This window comes from Lygodium microphyllum, chromosome 28 (assembly GCF_053477565.2).
Source record: "Lygodium microphyllum isolate KBCC chromosome 28, Lygodium_microphyllum_v1.1.10, whole genome shotgun sequence".
Taxonomy (NCBI): domain Eukaryota; kingdom Viridiplantae; phylum Streptophyta; class Polypodiopsida; order Schizaeales; family Lygodiaceae; genus Lygodium; species Lygodium microphyllum.
Window position 1 is genome coordinate 61876003 of NC_141162.1, and position 21559 is coordinate 61897561.

Here is a 21559-nt window from a genome sequence, read left to right on the forward strand (position 1 = left end):
GGTGCAATGAAGATACAATATGCTTTACTACTTTTTTTCTTTGTTTTGGTTTCTTTTTTTGTATATATCACTACAACAGAAACGAGGCATAGACACACAAAGTCGGGCGCGTCTATCAGAGCGTCTATAAGTGCGTGTAAACGTGCGTGTAAATAGACACGAATTTTGCGTCTATATATATCCGCACAAATAGACGCTAATATAGACGTGCCAGTAGACGCACAATTATTTAACCACCTAAAATTAGCAATTCACATAATTAAAAAACCAAAGTTAATAATTATTTAACCACCTGAAATTGATTCTTGAGCATGCACATGTGTGCATGATAAAAACCATAGAATTAAGAATACACATTGATTCATTGAATTAAAAAAATAGAGTTAATAATTACTTTTTCATTGCTTTCTAATGAATGGCAGTTTCTCCAGTTGACAAGCCTGATATAAGTAATTAGCGGCAAGCGACAGAAACCTTACAATTAGTAGCAAACATTCCAATATGTATCTCGTAATTTCTCTACGTACTTGAAGATGATAAAAGATACTCCTTTTTATTATGGAAAATTCAATTTAGCTTTAAAATTGACTATTGATTCTTGAGTATGCACGTGTGCGCATGATAAAAAGCATAGAATTAGGAATAGACATTGAATGAATAAGCAAATTAAGTATGTTACAGTGAATGATCCATCTCTTCTTCAATGAGATCAGCCCTTGCTAAACTATCTACTTCTAGGTCTATGTTACCAAGAGGTAACGAAACAAATAAGTCTATCCCACTATCAGATGTGTTGCTATATTGCTCAATAACTTCATCAATATCATCAACAATCACATTATTGTCTTCTTCTGCGTTTCCTTGAACATCCTCGCGAGGTTCATCTTGTAGTATATCACACATATCATCCATTATGGTGTCATCATGCACATCATCATTAATTGTTGGATTGTCATCTGTTATCTTCATGTCGGTAATTTTACCATATATTGCTTTTGAACGATTAGATATAGGGATGACATACCACCATCAGTTATTGTTTACCATTGGATGATACACAACCTGTATTTGAAAAACAAAAGCAAAAAACTTAAGTACTTATTATATTGTGTATATGTATCACATGTATACATATAAAAAAACTTTGGTGCGCAGATCGGACGCAGGTAGCTCACGTAGTGAATTCCCAAAGGTCCCCAAGAACAAAGCACTCTACTTTTTAGCACAAAAACCAATGTGAAAGCAAGCACGACATGAGACAAGAGACAAATTGGGTTGAATCTCCCCCATGCCTTGTGTGAGCGCTTCACAAAGCATGTATTTAATATATATTTTCAATCTTTTTGCTCAAAAATAGCCCAATTACAAAAATATGACAAGCTTTTAGCTTTTGAGTTTGCTTTCTACCAAAAATAGGAAAATAAAGCTAATGGACGGTGCCCAAAGAGTCTGGCACGCCCAATCTCAATGTTCAAATAAAAATAACATATCCAGGCGCATAAGCGCATACAAAATAATAATAAATAGTCGATGTCTCTATAGACATAATCAAAATATAGGCGTGGCGCCTATCAAAATATAGTCGAAAGATCGGAAACCCGCTAGACTCCAATGCTTTCCTCCGCCACTGCTGCTATCTCTACACATCAACTGAAGCATTCACAATCGTTAGTAAAATAACACAATTAAACCAACAAAAGTGAATACCTAGCAGTCTTCAGCTACATAAATAAATCAACTGGTTAGAAATAAATCCTAACCTTAATTTATTACGAGTGCGCACTCTAAACTCATAAACGTTTATTAATTTAATATGCATTTTGCGGAATCACCCGCTATGGAATCACCCATGTACACACTAAATTAATGAAACGCCCGAAAAGGACAGGCGTCCCCATCAACTTCTCGCACAAAGAATCCTCTTTGCGTATGAGCCCCGGTCATCTAAGTTTACGGAATCCACCGTAAAACCTCACGGAATCCACCGTGGAATATGCCTCCTGGCATCATACCCCCGGGGTGGGATAGCAATTGACCTCAATTGCTATTAGCTCAATGTGGAGCTAACAGAGTGGGGAAAGCATTTAGGTCTCTAGCGTGCATCCATTGTGCTTCTTCTACAGGATGGTTCTTAAATTTCACGAGATATCTAGAGTACCTTCGGCCAGTTCTAGTGGTCATGTAATCAGTGTCTATGATGGCTTCTGGTTCAAGGATTTCAGTCTCTTCTTCTAGTAAAGGTGAATTTTCATAGACAGGGTGGATAGGTAATTGTCCTCTAAATGGTCTCAATAAACTAATATGAAAGGTATTATGAATTTTCCAATGTGATGGCAGTTCTAACTTGAATGCATTGTCATTAATCTTATGAATGATTCTAAATGGTCCGTAGAATCTAGGGGCTAATTTAACAACTGGATGTCTATCTACACTTTGCAGTCTACGCTTTTCTATTCTAAGCCAAACATAATCATCAACTTTGAAATTCATGGCTTGTCTTTTCTTGTTGGCTTGTTTGGTATATGATTGTTGGGCTTTAGCAATCATATCCTTTACTTCATCAAAAATAGTGTTATGCATAACAGCAATATCATCGGCACTTTGTATTTTATTAGACAAAGATGCAACAGGTGTAGATAATCTATGTCCATAAATAACTTCAAAAGGTGCTTTCTTTGTAGATGTGTGCGGTGTATTATTGTAAGCAAACTGTAATAAATGCAAATGAGTATCCCATGTTTGAGGTTTAGAGATAGTGTATGCACGTAAAAGATCTAAAATAGTGCTATTTGTGGCTTCTGTTTGTCCATTTGTTTCTGGATGAAATGCAGATGAAAAATCAATCTTTGTGCCTAGATTTGCAAACAGTGTAATCCAGAAATTATTACAAAATCTAGAATCTCTATCTGAAATAATCACTTTCGGCAATCCATGGTTAGTAAAAATAGTTTTCAAAAATAACTGTGCTGCTTGTGATGCTGTTAAAGTTTTCTTACATGCAATGAAATATGCTTGCTTACTAAATCTATCTACAATTGTCCAAATCATGTCATGGTTAGATTTAGTATTTGGTAATCCAGTAATGAAATCCATAGATATATGTTCCCAAGGTTTAGATGGAATAGATAAAGGCTTTAATAACCCATACTGTTTACCATGATGTCTTTTTATTCTTTGACAAATCAAACATTCAGAAACAAAATTAGACACATCTGCATCCATATGCGGCCAATAAAAATCTTCAGTTAACATGCGTAATGTAGAGATGATACCTCTATGACCTTGATATGGGGGACAATGAATTTCATTCAAAACAAATGATCGGAATGGAATAGTAACACACAGTCTCTTTTCAAAGAACATGAATCCATCATTATATGATAATGAATCAACAGGAATGAAATTATTTTGAACTAATTTTTGCCAATCAGAATGAAAAGTAATATCCTGGTGATATGTGTCTTTCATAGCAATCAAAGAATCAAAAGATATGATAGAAATGTTATGAATTGCAGGTCTTCTACTTAATGCATCGGCAACTACATTTTCTTTTCCAGGTTGGTATTGAATGATAGGATGGAAACTTTGAATGAATGAAGCCCATTTGATATGACGGTCAGAAATTTGGGGTTGGCTAAGTAGATGTCTAATGCTTTGCTGGTCGGTCTTTATCATGAATTCTGAACCCATTAAATAATGCTTCCATTGTTTCAATGCTTGAACAACTGCTAAAAGTTCCTTGTCATAAGTGGAATATTTGAGCTCAGAGGGTTTCAGCTTAGAACTAGAATATGCTATTGGATGGTTATCTTGCATTAGCACGGCTCCTATTCCTGATCCGCTAGCATCAGTCACAACTAAAAAGAATGGTCTGTTAAAGTCAGGCAATTGTAGGATAGGGGCATTGGTCAATGCACGTTTAAGTAAATCAAAGGATTTCTGCTGGTTTTCAGTCCATTGATAAACAATGCCTTTCTTAAGAAGTTTGGTCAGTGGTAAAGCAAGTAATGAGAAATTACGTACAAACTTCCTATAGAAACTAGCAAGACCAAGGAATGAGCGTAATTCATGTACATTTTTAGGAATAGGCCAATGCAATATTGCGTCAATTTTCTTAGGATCAACTTTTATTCCTTCTTTTGATACAATATGACCTAGATATTCTATTTCTGTCTTAAAGAATTCACTCTTGTCAGGATTTGCAAACAATTGATTTTCTTTCAGTAATTGAAAAACTAATGATAAATGCTCATAATGCTCTTTTTCACTTTGACTGAATACTAAAATATCATCAAAGAAAACAATCACACAATACTGATATTTTAGAAAAATACGGTTCATCATTCTACTGAAAGTAGCAGGTGCATTAGTTAATCCGAATGGCATAACTAAGAATTCGTAATGGCCAAACTGTGTCCTGAATGCAGTCTTAAATATGTCGGATCTATCTAGCCTCACCTGATGATATCCAGATTTAAGGTCAATTTTACTAAATATAGAAGATCCTTGCAGTTTGTCCATAAGGTCATCAACTCTAGGTATAGGATACCTATTCTTTACAGTGATCTTGTTTAATGCTCGGTAGTCAATACACATCCGATAAGTATTATTCTTTTTCTTGACTAAGAGCACAGGTGCACCAAATGGAGAACTGCTAGGTCGAATTAAGCCTCTATTTAGTAATTCTTCTACTTGAGTCTGGATTTCTTTTTGCTCTATTTGATTGTGCCTATATGGGGCTTTGCAAGGTGGTTGTGTGCCAGGTATTAGGTCAATTTTATGGTCTTCTGGACGAGATGGAGGTAAACCTGGTGGTAGGTCTTCTGCGAAACAGTCCTTAAAATATGCGAGAAATTCCTTATGCCTAGGGTGCAGATGATTTTCTTTTGCGTGTAATTCATTCACCCAAATGAGATATGATTTAGTATTCTTGCGTAGTGCACGTTTTGCTTGAGTATGCGAAAGCAGTGGAAACATATGAGATGCATGCATACCAAATAATGTAATAAATTTTCCTTGAAAATTTATATTCATTGTGTGTGTGGAATAATCTATATTGGGATTATGTTGGTGTCTCCATGGCATTCCTAGAATAATGTCGCTAGACTGTAATGGGACAACTAAGAAATTTCTTCTTTCAATATATGGACCAATTTGAATTTCTAAATTTTGAACTTCTTGTGTGCCATTGTACCTAGTGCCTAAAAATGCAGCCTTTATGCGATAGTGCGTAGGTACAGTATGCAATTTCAATTCCTTTACCAATTTTGCTGAAATAAAATCATGCGTACTACCGTCATCATGCAATACAGTTCTTTCTTTTCCATGCACCATACATTTCATAGTCAACAATGAATGTAAAGTAGGCATACCTGGTAAAGTGTCGGAAGTAGTAGTAGGATCATCTTCTTCTTCAGTGAAGTCCGGCATATCCTCATGCTCGTCCTCGTCCATAGCTCCAAGGTAGTTGATATGTGCTGATGGCTTCTTTGAATGACAATTTGCTGCGAGATGGCCTGGCTGGTGACACTTGTAACATACGATAGGCTTGGCTTTGGTCACATTATTTGCAATGGCTGGGAGTCTGGGTATATTTGGATTTGCTTGTTGGATAGGCTTAGGATTTGGATTGACAGTGGATGGTAATGCGGGTGGTTTAGGCTAATTCTTACGGAAAGGTGGTGATGAGAAACGACCTGGATTAAACCTTCTGAAATTTGAATTGAATTGTTTAGATCCATAATTACCGTTTGCTTGGAATGGCTGTGGTCGTCGATCTCTTCCACGTAACTTATCTTCAGTGTCGTGAGCTAAGGAGATGGCATCTTCAAGAGTAGCAGGCTTGAACATATTCACCTCAGCGTAGTAATGTCCAAGAAGTCCAGACATGTACTTCCGCTTATGGGTCGTCTCTGGTACGTCTTCAAGCATGCGTAGCTGTAAAAGTGCATTCCAAAAACGCTCTGTATACTGTGGAATAGGCTCACGGTCGCGTTGTTGGAGTAAATCCCATTGCTTGATTGCCTTCTCATGAAATTGCGGTGGAAGGAAATTTTGCATGAACTTCTTCTTGAAATCTTCCCATGTAGCAGGACATTCTATGCTCTTGCGGACGACAGTCCACCAAAGTGATGCTCTATCTATCAGATGATTAGTAACACACTTGATTTTATCTTTCTCAGGATAAGTTTCCTCATGGAAATAGTCATCAAATTGGCTAATGAATGATAAAACAGTCTTTCCTTCTCTTATGCCATTGAAAGTGCGAAACTTGAAACTTCGTTTACTTATCTTGGATTCCTTGCGAATGGTTTGTGCTTCAAGAGTGGCGTCGATGGTACGGCGTATCAAATTTTCAGCTTGAGGTTCTTCTTTATCAGTGGACGATCCTTGTAGCTTTGTCAATTGCACTTGCAAGGCTTGCCTAGCTCTTCGCTCTTCGTCCAATTGTAACATGATAAGATCCAGCTTTTGTTCCATGGTAGGCTCGGGTAGATCGTCTTCAGCCATAGGATCATCCATAAGTGGGGTAGTCATCCTGTAAAACTCAACAAACCTTTCTCACTCAAAATCAGTTAGCGGGATGAGCGTAGCTCAAATTTGGGGTTACAAGGCTATGTATTTTGGGTATTTTCTTCTTCAATTTTCAGAAATTCTGAAATATTTTTGTCTCCGTTTGCTGAAAGTACTTCAACGAACTTGCAGATAGGTAAAACAGCTTGCTGCGAACAACTTTCCAGTTCATAGTTTTTGCAAACGAACAAGTCTTCTAGGAGTTTCGAGCGTTAGTCAGTTCTGATTTAGTCTGACTTGCAGAGTTGCAGACTTAACAGACTTGCAGGGTTGTGAACTTGCTGAACTTAGCTGACTTGCAGGACTTGCAGTACTTGATTAGTGTCGACTTGCGAAACTTGTCTTCTGGAGTGCGTGACCGAGAGTTTGCAGACTTATCTGCCTTCACTGACTTGCGGAGTATAGAGGTAACTTAAGCTTAATTAGTTAAGCTTAAGCTTAATAAGCTTAAGTAATGGAGAAATAGGCCGCCGTTTTTCAATCGTGGGGGGGGGGGGGGGGGCGTTTTTGATTCCGCCGAAAATTTCGGGGGTCCTCCTCTCGATCACGACTTGACGATTTGTTGCTAATCAAGCTTCTCTTAAGTTCTTAAGCTTTGTACTTAAGCTTTGTTAATGAAGAAGATAAGAAATTTCTCACTGTTCATCACGACTTGTTCATGGAGTTGAGGGAGTGGTCCTCCGCCGACAGAGAGTGGTCCTTCGCGATCTGACAGTGGAAATAGGGGTTCTTGATCGCCAGAAGTCTGCCTGTATCGACGGTTCGCGACGAGATTGACTGTAGAGGCCGTTTGTTCCTGGAGCTCCGCCTTCGCCCGAGATTGGTAGCGATTGGAAGCCCTTGATCTCTGCTCCGCTCTGATACCACTGGTGCGCAGATCGGACGCAGGTAGCTCACGTAGTGAATTCCCAAAGGTCCCCAAGAACAAAGCACTCTACTTTTTAGCACAAAAACCAATGTGAAAGCAAGCACGACATGAGACAAGAGACAAATTGGGTTGAATCTCCCCCATGCCTTGTGTGAGCGCTTCACAAAGCATGTATTTAATATATATTTTCAATCTTTTTGCTCAAAAATAGCCCAATTACAAAAATATGACAAGCTTTTAGCTTTTGAGTTTGCTTTCTACCAAAAATAGGAAAATAAAGCTAATGGACGGTGCCCAAAGAGTCTGGCACGCCCAATCTCAATGTTCAAATAAAAATAACATATCCAGGCGCATAAGCGCATACAAAATAATAATAAATAGTCGATGTCTCTATAGACATAATCAAAATATAGGCGTGGCGCCTATCAAAATATAGTCGAAAGATCGGAAACCCGCTAGACTCCAATGCTTTCCTCCGCCACTGCTGCTATCTCTACACATCAACTGAAGCATTCACAATCGTTAGTAAAATAACACAATTAAACCAACAAAAGTGAATACCTAGCAGTCTTCAGCTACATAAATAAATCAACTGGTTAGAAATAAATCCTAACCTTAATTTATTACGAGTGCGCACTCTAAACTCATAAACGTTTATTAATTTAATATGCATTTTACGGAATCACCCACTATGGAATCACCCATGTACACACTAAATTAATGAAACGCCCGAAAAGGACAGGCGTCCCCATCAACTTCTCGCACAAAGAATCCTCTTTGCGTATGAGCCCCGGTCATCTAAGTTTACGGAATCCACCGTAAAACCTCACGGAATCCACCGTGGAATATGCCTCCTGGCATCAAACTTAGCCTTGGCATATATACCTGCTCGCATTGTTGAGGTAGTACTAATGTGTCATTCTTGTTTTGGTGAAATTTTGTAGAGTCAATGATTACAAAACCACTTGGATGACGTCTGATTGTGCAATGCTCACCATTTGTTACCACTTCTTTAAACCACTTCACATCCAGTATATATATAAAGAATCGTCTGAAGTCAAGCTTCAGAATGTCTTGGATCAAGCCACAATAACCTTCCATGGTACCATTGGCATCCTCGAAGTAAGCAAGGACACCACAATCTTGGGTATTTCTCTTTTCATCTATACGTTGAGTTGGAAGATGTTCACCCTCACACCAAAGTGCATTGAATAATGTGCACTAGTAGTAAAAGATAAAAAATCAAACATGTCAATTATTTATATAATATAAAACTTATGGAAACAAATTAATTGATAGTATGTCTTACCTTTGATAAGCAACCTCGTGCATATTCCCACTCTTCTTGAGATATATTAATTTCCTCCTCTTTTTCCATTCTCTCCATTTTCTCATGTAACCAATCTATATCAATATGACGTGGGAGCGCATTTAGATGATCTGGAAATGAGACATTACGTCCATATCTAGTGCGAAATTCTTGTCTTTCACTTTTTCTTCTTGCCCTTGCTTCATTATATAGTGTCACCCATTTGCTCATTACATCACTATTGAGCACTATATGTATCAAATAATTCGTCACCTTCAAGAATAAGCATCATCTTTGCTTTCCACCCAGGAAAGCCTTGTCCTTGGAAGAAGGGAACCGAACGTTGGCCAGATGGATATCCGTTAACAATTACGCAATTGGCCATTCCTGTATCTCAAGAGAAAACAAATAAGATGAGATCACAAAATCTGCAAACCATGAATAAGATGAGCGTAGTTGAGACACGTGACAATCAAAATAGGGAGATGCACGTAAGAACGACGAAAAGTATTGAGTGACTAAAAAGAAAGCCCGAAATAGAGAGACATAACGTGCAAGACGAGATGACGCGTATAAGAAAAGTGCTACTTCGGTCGAACAAAGAACGTGAATAAGAATAAAACATCGCTAAAAATAGCAAGATGTTTGCTTGTCGTAATCAACGTCATTAACGAAGACGAGCGATTAACAAACTGTAATTGGGGATTAACGAACTATAATTAGAATTACAGTTTTAAATAAAGAATCGCATATTCGAGCAGAATTGTTGTCTTGAATCCTGAACTGTCATAACTTTTGATCCAGAACTCCAATTGACAAGCAGTCATAACTAGTACTTCTAATTTAAACAAGTTCATGTATCAAATCATCACTTGTGCAAAGAATTCAATCAAGTATAAACAATGAAACAACTTATCTTTCTTGTTGTTGCTACGCATCCATAGCTCTGATACCATGTTGAGAGAGAGAGTACAAGAGAGATACACAAGACATGCTCCCAAAGAATGATTCATATTGATGTAAAGTTAGTATATATAGGTGAGGCCCAAGTCAAGTGAGAGATGATATATATAGTTGTAACACCTTTAGCCCGATTAAAGTCCATAATTCAAATTCTAAGATTTCTTTCTTGGCTTCATAATCATAGAATAAGAGTGTAAACATCATCCTCAAGCTAGTAGGGTTATCATATTATAGTCAACCATGTCTGCATCATTATTAAACACACTTTTCTTTGAAATACATGAGGACTCATTTTTTAGGGTTAAAACCAAGGGTGGTGTGGTTGTGAGTGAATACTCCCTAATAGCTTTAAGGGATAGGGTTTTTGTGTGATTGCAAGTAGTAATGGCCTTCTTCTGCTGCTTCTTTTTCTCATTGATAACTGTGTGTGAATCCACTCTACACCTATTACTTGCTACTCAATAGGTTTTTTTCTTTGCTTCCTTGTTGTTTGCAAGGATTTTTGCACCGATCAAGCCTGTTCAAAGCAATCCATGCATATAAGGCTGCATGTTGTGTTGTCCCTTATGCCTTCTCTTTTACTTGCTAAGTAGACTTGTGAGTTTGATCATTGTATTCTTTAGTTTTCAGTGTAATAATATCCTTCAGACTCTGCACCGTGATCTCCTTGGCTACTCCTAAAGTGCAGCTCCTACGTCTTGTACTACGGCCTATGAATAATGCTACTGCCTCACTAATGACCTTCTGGTTTTGTTGTAGAGCTCTTCATGGCCTGTGACACCTCATTTATTGGTTCATTGTTGCTGTCCCAATTTAGATCCTTAGCTTATGCTGCCACTTTTCATGTAGATACTGTTGTTGATTCTCATCTACTATGCTACTAGATTCTACTGTGCTTTGTTATGTATAAGTTGTTGTCATGTCTGAGCCTTTTTTGTTGCCTACAAATTAGCATAGACCTTCTTACGAGCTAAATGTATGTCTCTCTCCTCCTCTTTTTGCTATAAGGCCACCTATACCATTGCCAACATCAACCCATCATTGTTCTTATCATACTCTTGATGGCATCCCTGCTGATCCATCAACGCTATCACTACTATCGATTTTTTTTCCTTTCTGCTAACTCTATTCTCTGTAAGCTTGAACTTCTAATTGTAAAGCATGATTTAGTGCCATGTTTTCCCTCCTTGCTTGGTATTTTTGATGGTGGTAGCCAATAACCATTTGTTGATAATACCACAGCTTCTTTCTCATGCAATTTTATGCATTTGCACCTTTCTTGCAATACACGCCATATCTTTAGGGGCATTGCATACTCAGGCCCTTCTCAAAAGTGGTCCTCCTCTTTCAATATCCAATAGTATTATAGGAATCAGGGATCTTTGTTACCCCAAAAGTATTGAATGCATGCACTGACTGCCTCAAAACATGAGGTCTGATGCTCAAGTCAAACATTGACGATAGCAAAATGTTTCTCTCATTCAGCCCTCTAATGATTGCAAACAACCATGAAAATTTGTCGCAAGGATATTGACAATGGCTTCACGATTTGACCAAAATCTTATCCATACAAAACCAGTAACATTGTAAGCTGACTTGTAGCCCTCAACAGCTCCTCACATCTTGATTAATGTAAGTTGAATTAAACTTATCAATGGCATTGGCTATGCAAAATCCACTTCAAAATGGGCTATCTCAGCCCTTTGAACATGGTAAAACTGAATTAAAAATGGAAGTAAAAGCTACCTTTCGTACATCTTGATGAAGACACCAAGTTTCTAACTCTAGGTTTGTTCCAATGCAAGGCTCCCAAATGTCACATACTACATGAACTGAAGACTAAAGCCATAACCCCACAACCTCAAGTGTGAGGCTCTGATACCATGTGAATAAATCAAGGAGCTGAGGGGCCCTAGAGAGAGATACACACACCAACTCCATAGCTTACATTCTTCAAGGTTGCAAGTACAACACACGCTCTCGCTAACACACATCACTACATGTCACCTTTCTCAAAGAATTGTTACTTAATATCTTTATCAAACCAAGCATTTTGTCCAGATTTCTCATCAAGCAAGGCGTGAGTTGCGAGTGACTTTGTTTTAGTCAAGCATTCTGGTTCTGTAAGGAATTTGATCCAAGCTTGTGTACCTTACCAGTCTTCGTAAATTATGATACAAAGGCTTGAGATAAGGCACTTGACTAGCATAACTACATCAATCCCATAAGTTAGCTTGAAGGGTATTTGGCCTATTATCATTTTATGGATCATGTGATAAGCCTAAAGTGTAACCATGAGCTTACTATCCCAATCCAATCGTGAGTCTAACATACCTTTTGTAAAAATGTTAACAAAAATTTTTATTATTTACTTCTGTTTGGAAATTTTCTTGTGCATAGTAGGGACTACACTTTCAATGCAGGACAAAAAATGCAGGACAAAATGTGTTCAATGATGTCATTCAAAAGATGAGTTCTTTGGTCATTGAAAATCTCAATGGGACAGCCAAAGCGTAAGATGAATTTCTCCCACAAGAACTCTGCCATGGTTCTCATGTCATTCTTTCTTATGGCCCTCACCTCTTCCCAATTAGTTGTGTAATCAATTGCTACAATAATGTAGCATGCTTGTGAGTACAAGGCATCAGGGCTTATGGGTTCCATAAAGTCTATCACCCTACTTTTGGAAGGGTTCGCAGATGATTACAAGAAAAAGCTCCCTTTTGTCCTTTCTAATTGGGAGCTTGGTTTTTTGAAACTGATTGCAGTGTTTGACGAAATGTGACACAACTTAAAAGAGAGTGGGCTACCACAACTAGGAATGTAGAACTTTCTTACCATGGCATTTGTGTCTGTGTCCTCTTGAAATTCCTCCATGTGCTTCTTATAACACACCCTCAATTTTGTGCTCACAAATGTATTTGCAAAGAGGATCATTTTCCCTAGTCGATAGAGTTGACCAACAATCATCTAGTAGGGTCAAGTCTTGATTAAGAGAGAGGTGAGACATACCATTTTAATGGGTCTCTTTGGATATATGGACAATGTTGTTTGCCTAATGAGGTTTGAGATCTAACTTCAAGACTTGGGATTCTTGTTGCTAAATGTAAAACAAATGACCATTGAGGAGATTATTGTCAAATCCCAATTGCTTCCTCTCGATTGGTGATAAGAGATATGTGATCAACAATGAAGTGTTTTTTTCCCTTGCATATAGCCCTCTAAAAATAATAGGACACTGAATTACATAACTACATGTAAGAAACTAGTGGGATAGCTAGTATCTAACTAACTGGCTAGAATCTGGCAAGAAAGAAAGTAATTGTAACCAGTATGCAATTAACTAGCTACATAGCCAATATGGAGAAACCCAATTATATAAGTAATAGATATATAGGTACATTGATAGGTAGAGTGTAATAAACTAGCTAGGTAGCTTATACACAATTGACTATCTATACTAGCTAAGTAGATAGCTAATATGCAAATGACTAGCAGCTAAGTAGTAAGAATCTGGTGCACAAGGAAAAAACTATTATGAGACTAACTAGTTAGTTACTGTGACTAACTACTATGAAAAAAGCTACAGTGAGGCTAACTAGATAGTTACCACCCTGAGGAGATCAATAATAAATATATGAATATATCATGTATGTTCAACATAAAGAATTTTTAAAATACTATTTTCACACTTTTTTTACATACAAAAAGGTCCCATATTAAGGGATTACTTAATAGAAAAAGGATATGTTTTATTAAGGAAAAATTTACACATAAGGATATTTATAAATAGACCTTGAACATATGTGATACAGAGAGTACATGTATAGTGAATTACCGAGGTTACCACGACTAATTACTAATGAGATAGTTAGCTAGCTAGATAGTGACTAGGTACACCGTTAGTAATTATATAACTAGCATAATATCTAGTGACAATGGCAACATGGCTACTATAAGTAAGCTAGTCATTTGCAAAGCTAGTACACAAATATGTAGATACTTTTGCTAGCTTGTGTTGTTGGCATTAAAAAAGTTACTATGCAATAAGAAATTAGCATGCTAGTACTTAGCTATATAGTTTGCATTATTTGATATTGTAGCTAGATTATGGAATACATTTCTATCTAGCTTGAGCACATGAGCATTATCTCTATTGTCATCATCATCAATAATAATTATCTACAGTTCATGTTAAGTGCATTTTCTAAATGTCCAATGTGTCTTTATACATAACTTTTTGAAAAAAAAGTATGGCCTCTCTTGTTCTTAGGTTTTCTCAATTATTAATAAGATAATGATAAAAACCTAACCTAGTAACTGTTTGGCATACAATTATCTGAAAAACATTGTGAGGCTATGTTAATACCATAATAACTATTTGACTTGCAAAGATGACCCTACACTAATTGAACAATAAATATTTCACCATTAAAATATATGTGGAATGCTGTACAAAGTTTCATGGTGCCTCCTATTAGCATTTCTCACGTTACTTTCCATGTGTTAAAATTTTGTCGATGCTAATCGATATAAGTAATTGATACTTATTGGACTAAAAACAGTGTACGAGCATTCATGTTGGATAACATATTTTGAATTACATTTTGGGGATATGCATCATATGCAAGACACATCGCAAACTTTTTCCCTCTTGAAGAAGTTTGAAAGCATCATTGATTTGTTCAAATGGTAGCTCGTGTGTCACAAAGTCATCGACTTTTAATGTCTTCATGTGATTTGCCCACCCAATTATTAAAGTTTACAACAAAAACAATGTTAACGCATGTTAGATGATATGTAAAAATTGAAATTTATCTATAACTTTTGAAAACATGTGTAAAAAACAAAGTTAATATACCTTCTCCATATACATGTCCACAAGTTTTGGAATTTGTGACCTTTTGAATTCACCAAAAATGGAGGATCTGATTTGAATTCCTGCAAACAATTGGATGGGATGCATATGTAGCAATTTTTCTGGCCGAACTTCTATACCGACCAAAATTGTCTTGCCCCATCCCTCCACGAATAAAAATATATATATGTTAGTCGAAGAGTTGCACCATAATCTTATCCACATTATAAGAGGATATTTTAGAATGTTACTAGTGTCATGAGTAAATTGCTATGATTTGGTTACACCTCTTAGTGCTCTATCATGGTGACTAACACAAATATTAAGAAAAACAGCTCATTCAAGAATCGCTATCTAAGATGAGACAAGTCAAGGAAACTTGCCTGTAATTTTACAAAACATAAGATAGTACATAACTTCTAGCAACTAAAATACAAAAATGTGAAAAGAGGGAACAATATTCCCTTTTTTTTTCTAAAGATACTACTATCCTTTAAAGAAAGCTATCACTTTCTTTTTCCAAGAGTGACTTAAGCACTCTCATCTCAATATATCAAAACTTTAAGAGTGGTAAACTACTTTGTTTCATGTGAAAAGAGTCATATTCGAATAAGTTATCAAGAGATCTTCAATAATGCACTATATTTGAGAGCTCAATGTAATTGCACAAGCTTGAGATGAGTATAATATATTGATAAAATGAAGCCACATTATTGATAGGCATATATTTTTTGCCCCCATTGTTCCTTAATAATTCACAATACAATTAACATGTTCTTTTTTTTGAATGAGAATGAGTTTTATATTTACTATTTGTTATTAGGAGCGTAGAGAGAGAGAGAGAGAGAGAGAGAGAGAGAGAGAGAGAGAGTAAACTAGCCTCATGGCAACTTTCAAATGCAGATAACATAAGGTCAACATTGCCCACACACTCAAAACAATAGTCTGCACCCCCACTAGTCAAATCCTTTACCACCTGCTTGTACACAAGCAAAAAGTGAATGTAGTTACATATACTTTACCAAAAAGGACAAGCTTAGCTTCTCTACTATTGCATTCATAATACTATTATTTGCTATTGCTATGTATTCAATACACACTAAATCATATCATAAAATACTACTATCCTCTATGCAAGCATCATAAACACACCAAATCGATGCACATCATGTGATATTAGTAGGACCACTACAATTCATGCATTGTAAGACCAAATCACGTCATGAGATAGGATGCTCTTTTTAGCAATGAAGATACCTAGGATCAATGCAAATTTTTTATTTTTTGGAAAAGTTCCAAAGCATTCTATCTACTTCTTGAATGGTGATTTCGATAAGTTGCAACCTCCTCCAAAAGTCTTACCTTTCTAAGAGCCCCTTCCCAAGGGGCTCAATAAGAGTGTTCATGAAAAACATTTTTGGTAGCAGATACGAATGCTTTTTAACTTAAAACTTTTGGAGGGATTTTGTAATTAATCAAATCACAAATTTGCCAGTTTACACCTAAAAGTTTGTATACTTCAAGGTTCTAAACATATTATTCTTTATTTTGCAAGTGTTTCTCTAAGATTTTTCCAATCCATGTTTTATTAATCCTCGGCTTTTAGTGAACATTGCTTTCTAGTAAAAGGTCATTGAAAGCGTCATACTGAAATATTAATAAGATAGAATCTTCAAACAATTAATGGTTAGAGAAAAGAGCCTTACATCTGGAATAAAAGGTCACCCAAAGTGTCATTCTGAGAATGATATGAATGTAATATTTTCAAACAATAAAGGGTTAGAGAAAAAAGGCATACCTCTGAAATTGGTTGGGTATGATCCCGAGGATTAATAAATTCGGTAACACCAAACTGTTTGGCTGTCATTCACACACAACCCATGAGACAAAAGAGAAGCCATACTTCATTCCTATGGCCAGTAACATATCATAACTTGTTCTGATCAGAGCAAATCTTTCTTGTCCGGTTAATTACTTATTTGCTCAGAGTAAAACCCTTGCCGCTGTTTGTGCACCTGTGTCAAATTTTGCTGGGTTGATGTCGATCCCGATGATACGCGATGCCCCGGCACTCTTGGATCCAACCGCAACCTAAACAACAGAAGGGAGAGCACACGATCGGACAGCAGATGAGAGCAAACCATTCTTCATTTCCCTTTTCTGTTTGTGGGAAACACATAAGCAGACATGAAAGCTCGGAAATTTTAACCCCATGAATTACCGCTAAACCCACAGCTCCCAGCCCAAAGATAACAACAGTAGATCCCTTCTCCACCTCGGCACAGTTCCAGGCAGCTCCAAGTCCTATAATGTACACACACTTGTTGAATGATCATGAAATCAACATAAGTACATGATAGCTGGAACTAGTACATGTGTGTGTGCGCGCGCGTGTGCAGAGAGACAGACAAACGGACAATGGCTCATCAAGATTTTCAGATGATTGTAGCTTTAAAGATGCTCGTATCATAGTTTTTAAATGATTGGCTGTGACAGCCTTCAGAAATATACAGTGCAACTGGTAAACTCTGACCCCACCTGTGGAGATTCCACAGGAGAAGAGGCAGATCTTGTCGAGAGGTGCATCCGGATTGACCTTCGCAACACAGCCAACATCCACCACCGTGTACTCCGAGAAGCTCGACACGTTCAGGAAATGGTAAACAGGGATCTGCTCCCCCTCGCTGGTTCGTATCCAGAAGCGGCACTTCCCATCATGCAGCATGAAAGTCCGGCCGGGATCCACCTTGAGCTTGGCGCAGAGATTGGTCTTATCCGACTTGCATTGGCGGCAATCCCCACACTCGCCTGTGCACACTGGGAGGACATGATCCCCTTCTTTCAAATCTGTCACGCCTTCGCCCACGCTCTCCACAATCCTGCAATTTGGATATGCAGTACACGATCATCTCTCAGTGTCTTTCTCAGTCCAGAGACCATCATGCAAGCTTCATCAATCTCTCTCTCTCTCTCTCTCTCTCTCTCTCATGATCAGACCCAAGCCATCCTCACCCGGCCGCCTCGTGTCCGAGAATCCGAGGAAAGGCACCCTGCCATTAATCACACCACAAACAAGAAGGAGAATGCTCATCAGCTATCAACCTGCTGGCCGTCGTACTTAGGAGCAAGAAACCCTGACACAATAAAAATCATCAGCAATGGCCGCATACATTACCTCGTTCTCCCACACAAGCATATCGCTGTGGCAGAGCGAGGTGTGCGTGATCTTGATTCGGACCTCGCCAGCCTGCGGGGGATCCACTTGCACCTCCTGGATAACCAGGGGCTCCTTGGGTTTCCAGGCCACAGCAGCTATGGCGGAGGGGGGGGATCAGAAACAGAAAAAATCACTGGCTGCTCTCATCGTATAAAATCAATATGTTACGATGTAAGGCAAGGACTAATACAGTTCCAAATTCATAGGAACTATAGTTTGGAAGGAGGTGATGATGAACAGAGAATGGCAGCTACGTACCTTTGCATGTTATCACCTGTCCTGCTGTCGAATTAGGCATCGTGGTGTCTGATAAGGTGCGCATTATGTGTGTTTAGAGATACAGCTTATAAATAATAAATTTGGCAAATATATAGATTGATAGATAGAAAGCTAGCCAGCCAGCCAGAGAGAGAGAGAGAGAGAGGTGTAGAGCCATGTTGCCACGTGTCACACGTGGGCTCGATGGGGCCTCGAGCGGCCCCTTCTTTCAACGCTGTCTTATGAATATTCAAACATCGAGAGAGAGAGAGAGGACCATAGTCCTCACAAGTCACCACAATGACCAATTCACCAATTCACACAAAGTTTTTGACATTTTCTTATGCGTGCAAAGGGGCTCTTTCCCATGTAGTGTCCAATATTTGAGCCTTTTCTCCTCAAAAAGCCTACCACACACCTAGTTTAGTTGCGGCTTGGGGCAAGCAGGCCCACTTCTTGAGGCTGACAACCCGTTGCCCCAACCGTACCTAGTTATGCATGTAGTCTTTCCCTTGCAAAAGCTCATGATGTATGTAGACTCTCGCATTGGCCCCAACCACACCTAGCTCATGATGTTGTCGCAATTCACAATGTGGGAAATTCTATTGGGAATTTATCTAAATTTTCTTCTACAAGTTGATGGAAAAAATCCACATCCTTGCACTTATGCACCTTGTTGACCATGTAAAACCCTTACCAATCCAAGGAAAAACCCTTACTACCAACCCGCATTGGTGGATGATGAGAGACAGTTCTCATGCTGCTCTACCTTCATAGCCTAAGCAGTATAGTATTGACATACAACACAACATAAAACTATTCAAGTTGTACTTCCAAAAAGTAGCATCTCATGGAAGCTACTACCTTATTGAAGCTACTTCAAGTGTTGGAAGGGAAGTAGAAGTATTCAATTTTTCAATCAACTCTCAAGTATTCGAACTAGATTGCAATTTCAAGTTAAAAATTTTTGAGGGAGAAATTGTACAAGTTGTATAGCAAACAATTCACATCTCATGGAAAGTACTACCCATTTAAGCTACGTCAAGTGTTGGAAGTGGACTAGGGTTTGAGTCAGAAACTCACTAAAATGTTGGAAGTCCCCATCTTTGGATGTAAATCCTTTTCTACTTTTAATACAATGTTAAAGTTTTCTCCAAGAAAATTAACTTAACTATTGGAATTGGACTAGAATTTCATGCAAATACTTATTGGTCAAAGCAAGAAAACCCTAATAGCTAAGTTGGATGCCCCAAGATACATCTCATGCAACTCTTCCTTTATAGCTAAATAGTTTGATTTCTTTTGAACACTTCAAAACTATACAACTCGTGTGGTAGAGCTTCTTGTAGAGACATTAACTATCATAGTAAAGTAGCCTCAAGTGCTAATCAATGAGAGTAGAGTTTCAATCACATATATTTTACTTATAACTACCATGCTACTTATTAATAAACTTACTATTCTTATTTCAAGCCTTTTATTTTCTTTCCTTTTTTCTTTTTAGGGGGTGCGAGGGAGGGGGGTATATAGCATTAACTCTTTAGTATAGTGTAAGGGGTTTCTTATCACTCTCAAGTTATGTATATGCACAAATAATCTAATAATCATTAGAAATAGATAATTAAGGTATATAGAAATATACCATGAATGTGAGTATTATATAGGGTCATTATCAGTGATGATTTGCTAACTTTTTCAAAAATTCAAATTTGAAGCATTCTTCTTGAAAAAAGATCGAATTTGTATTCAAAAGTCTTTGATTTTGATGTAAATCTTTTCAAAAAGATTCACCACACTTTGATTTATTATACACCATAGACTACTTTTGTGTGGAGCAACTTGGGATTCACCATAGATTTTATAACTTTACAGCATGGAAAGGTGGTATTTGAGTCATCCGTACTCCTCATATATTGACCATGGGCCGTCCAATGCCAAGCTTCTAATATTTGCCAAATGCAAGTGATATTGAATTGTTGAAACCCAATCTTAGTGGGGATTTTATAGTACCTTTTGCACAAGCTCAGTCAAATGTGAAGCTATTGCCCCAAGCCTAATAGGGTTGGTACATGTTTGAGTAATGTTATGTCTAAAGAGACACACTTGGAGCCTTTTCCATGCTTTTAATATTTGCTAATTTAATGCAAGTAATCTTGAATGGTTTGAACTCAAGGTCAAAAAAGGGTTTTCCCTTATGGGGTTATTACTCTACTTTTGGACAAGGTGAGTATTAGATGTAGGGTTGGCACACATTGGAGTGATACTATATCTAAGGAGAGACGCTTAGAGTATTTTTCATGGTGCCATTAAGAAAAGGCCTAACTTCAATATTTAGTTTGAATCTCACATGTGTACTCAAAGAGAAGTCAATCTTTGGTCAAATATTCACATACATGAAGCCCTTTAATTTGGATTCTTCTTTGTAGAAAATGGATGCATTTAAAATACTCATAGAATTAGATTCAAGAGAAGTTCCAACTTGCAACTTTTCTTAGTAGCATTGTTTCAAGTAAACCTCACATACACTACAAGGAAAGAGAGGTATAGCGACGACAGGTAGTGACACAGGAATAGCGAGGTCGCTATTTGCGTCGCATTTGCAACGCAAATAGCGACGCCCCACAAGGAAAAACAAAACAGGGCCGAAACCTGAGCGTGTTTCATTTCGCGCATTTTCATGAGACATTTTGAGAGGGAGAGCGAGAGAGAGAACGATCGTTTTGCATAGAGGGTGAGAGAGGGAGAGGAAGAAGGCTTGCCGCCACCGTCGCTGCCGTTCGTGAAGGAGAGGAGGAGCCTTCATTGCGAAGAGGAGCTGCCAAACCCTCGCTATATCTTTATGGTGAGTCCATTCTCTTCTTCTTTCACTACAACAGAAACGAGGCATAGACCTGCATGTTAGATACGCAAAGTCGGGCGCGTCTATCGCAGCGTCTATAAGTGCGTGTAAACGTGCGTGTAAATAGACATGATTTTTGTGTGTATATATCTGCACAAATAGACGCGCTTATACATGCAAAAATAGACGCACACGCCAAATTTCAAATCATACTTAAATCATTTCTTTTCAAACTACGCCTTTCCTTTCCTACGTTTTTTGCGGTTCTGAAGCTTGAGCTTAGCTGACATGCAATCTCTTCATGCCTCACCTAGTATTTTCATGCCTCACCTCCTCATGACTCACCTCTTCTTTCATTTCAAACACACAAGAAGGGAAAAAGGAAAGCCAAGGAGAGGAAGAAAGAGAGAATAAGAGAGAGGAGAACAAGAAGAAGCAACAAGCAAGGAAGTAAGCATCAAGGGAGGTGAACACATTGCCAAATAGCACGAAGCACAAACATAGGAGGTCCTCCCATGGCTGACTGTCGCTACCTCACTACAACTCTCCTACATCTTGGGGATTGGCCCCTCGATGCGTCGCCAAACATATATAACATAGTATTGCACATATTTCCACTCAAGGTACCAATTGATCGTATCCAGGAATGTACCATTTTCCTCACTTTCTTTCCC

General features: G+C 37.9%; 1 protein-coding gene across 1 annotated transcript; it reads right to left on the reverse strand.

Annotated features, from left to right (window-relative positions):
- Positions 1-14231: 14231 nt before the first annotated feature.
- Positions 14232-18095, reverse strand: LOC148011528 (alcohol dehydrogenase 2-like). Its single transcript, XM_087670289.1, has 10 exons — positions 18047-18095; positions 17747-17883; positions 17584-17621; positions 17110-17450; positions 16793-16875; positions 16587-16662; positions 16370-16431; positions 15452-15547; positions 14575-14736; positions 14232-14442 (listed from the first exon to the last, which is right to left on the reverse strand). The coding sequence occupies exons 1-10, from the start codon at positions 18084-18086 to the stop codon at positions 14314-14316; spliced, it is 1164 nt and encodes a 387-aa protein (XP_087526415.1). The 5' UTR covers positions 18087-18095; the 3' UTR covers positions 14232-14313.
- Between the last annotated feature and the right edge of the window lie 3464 nt (positions 18096-21559).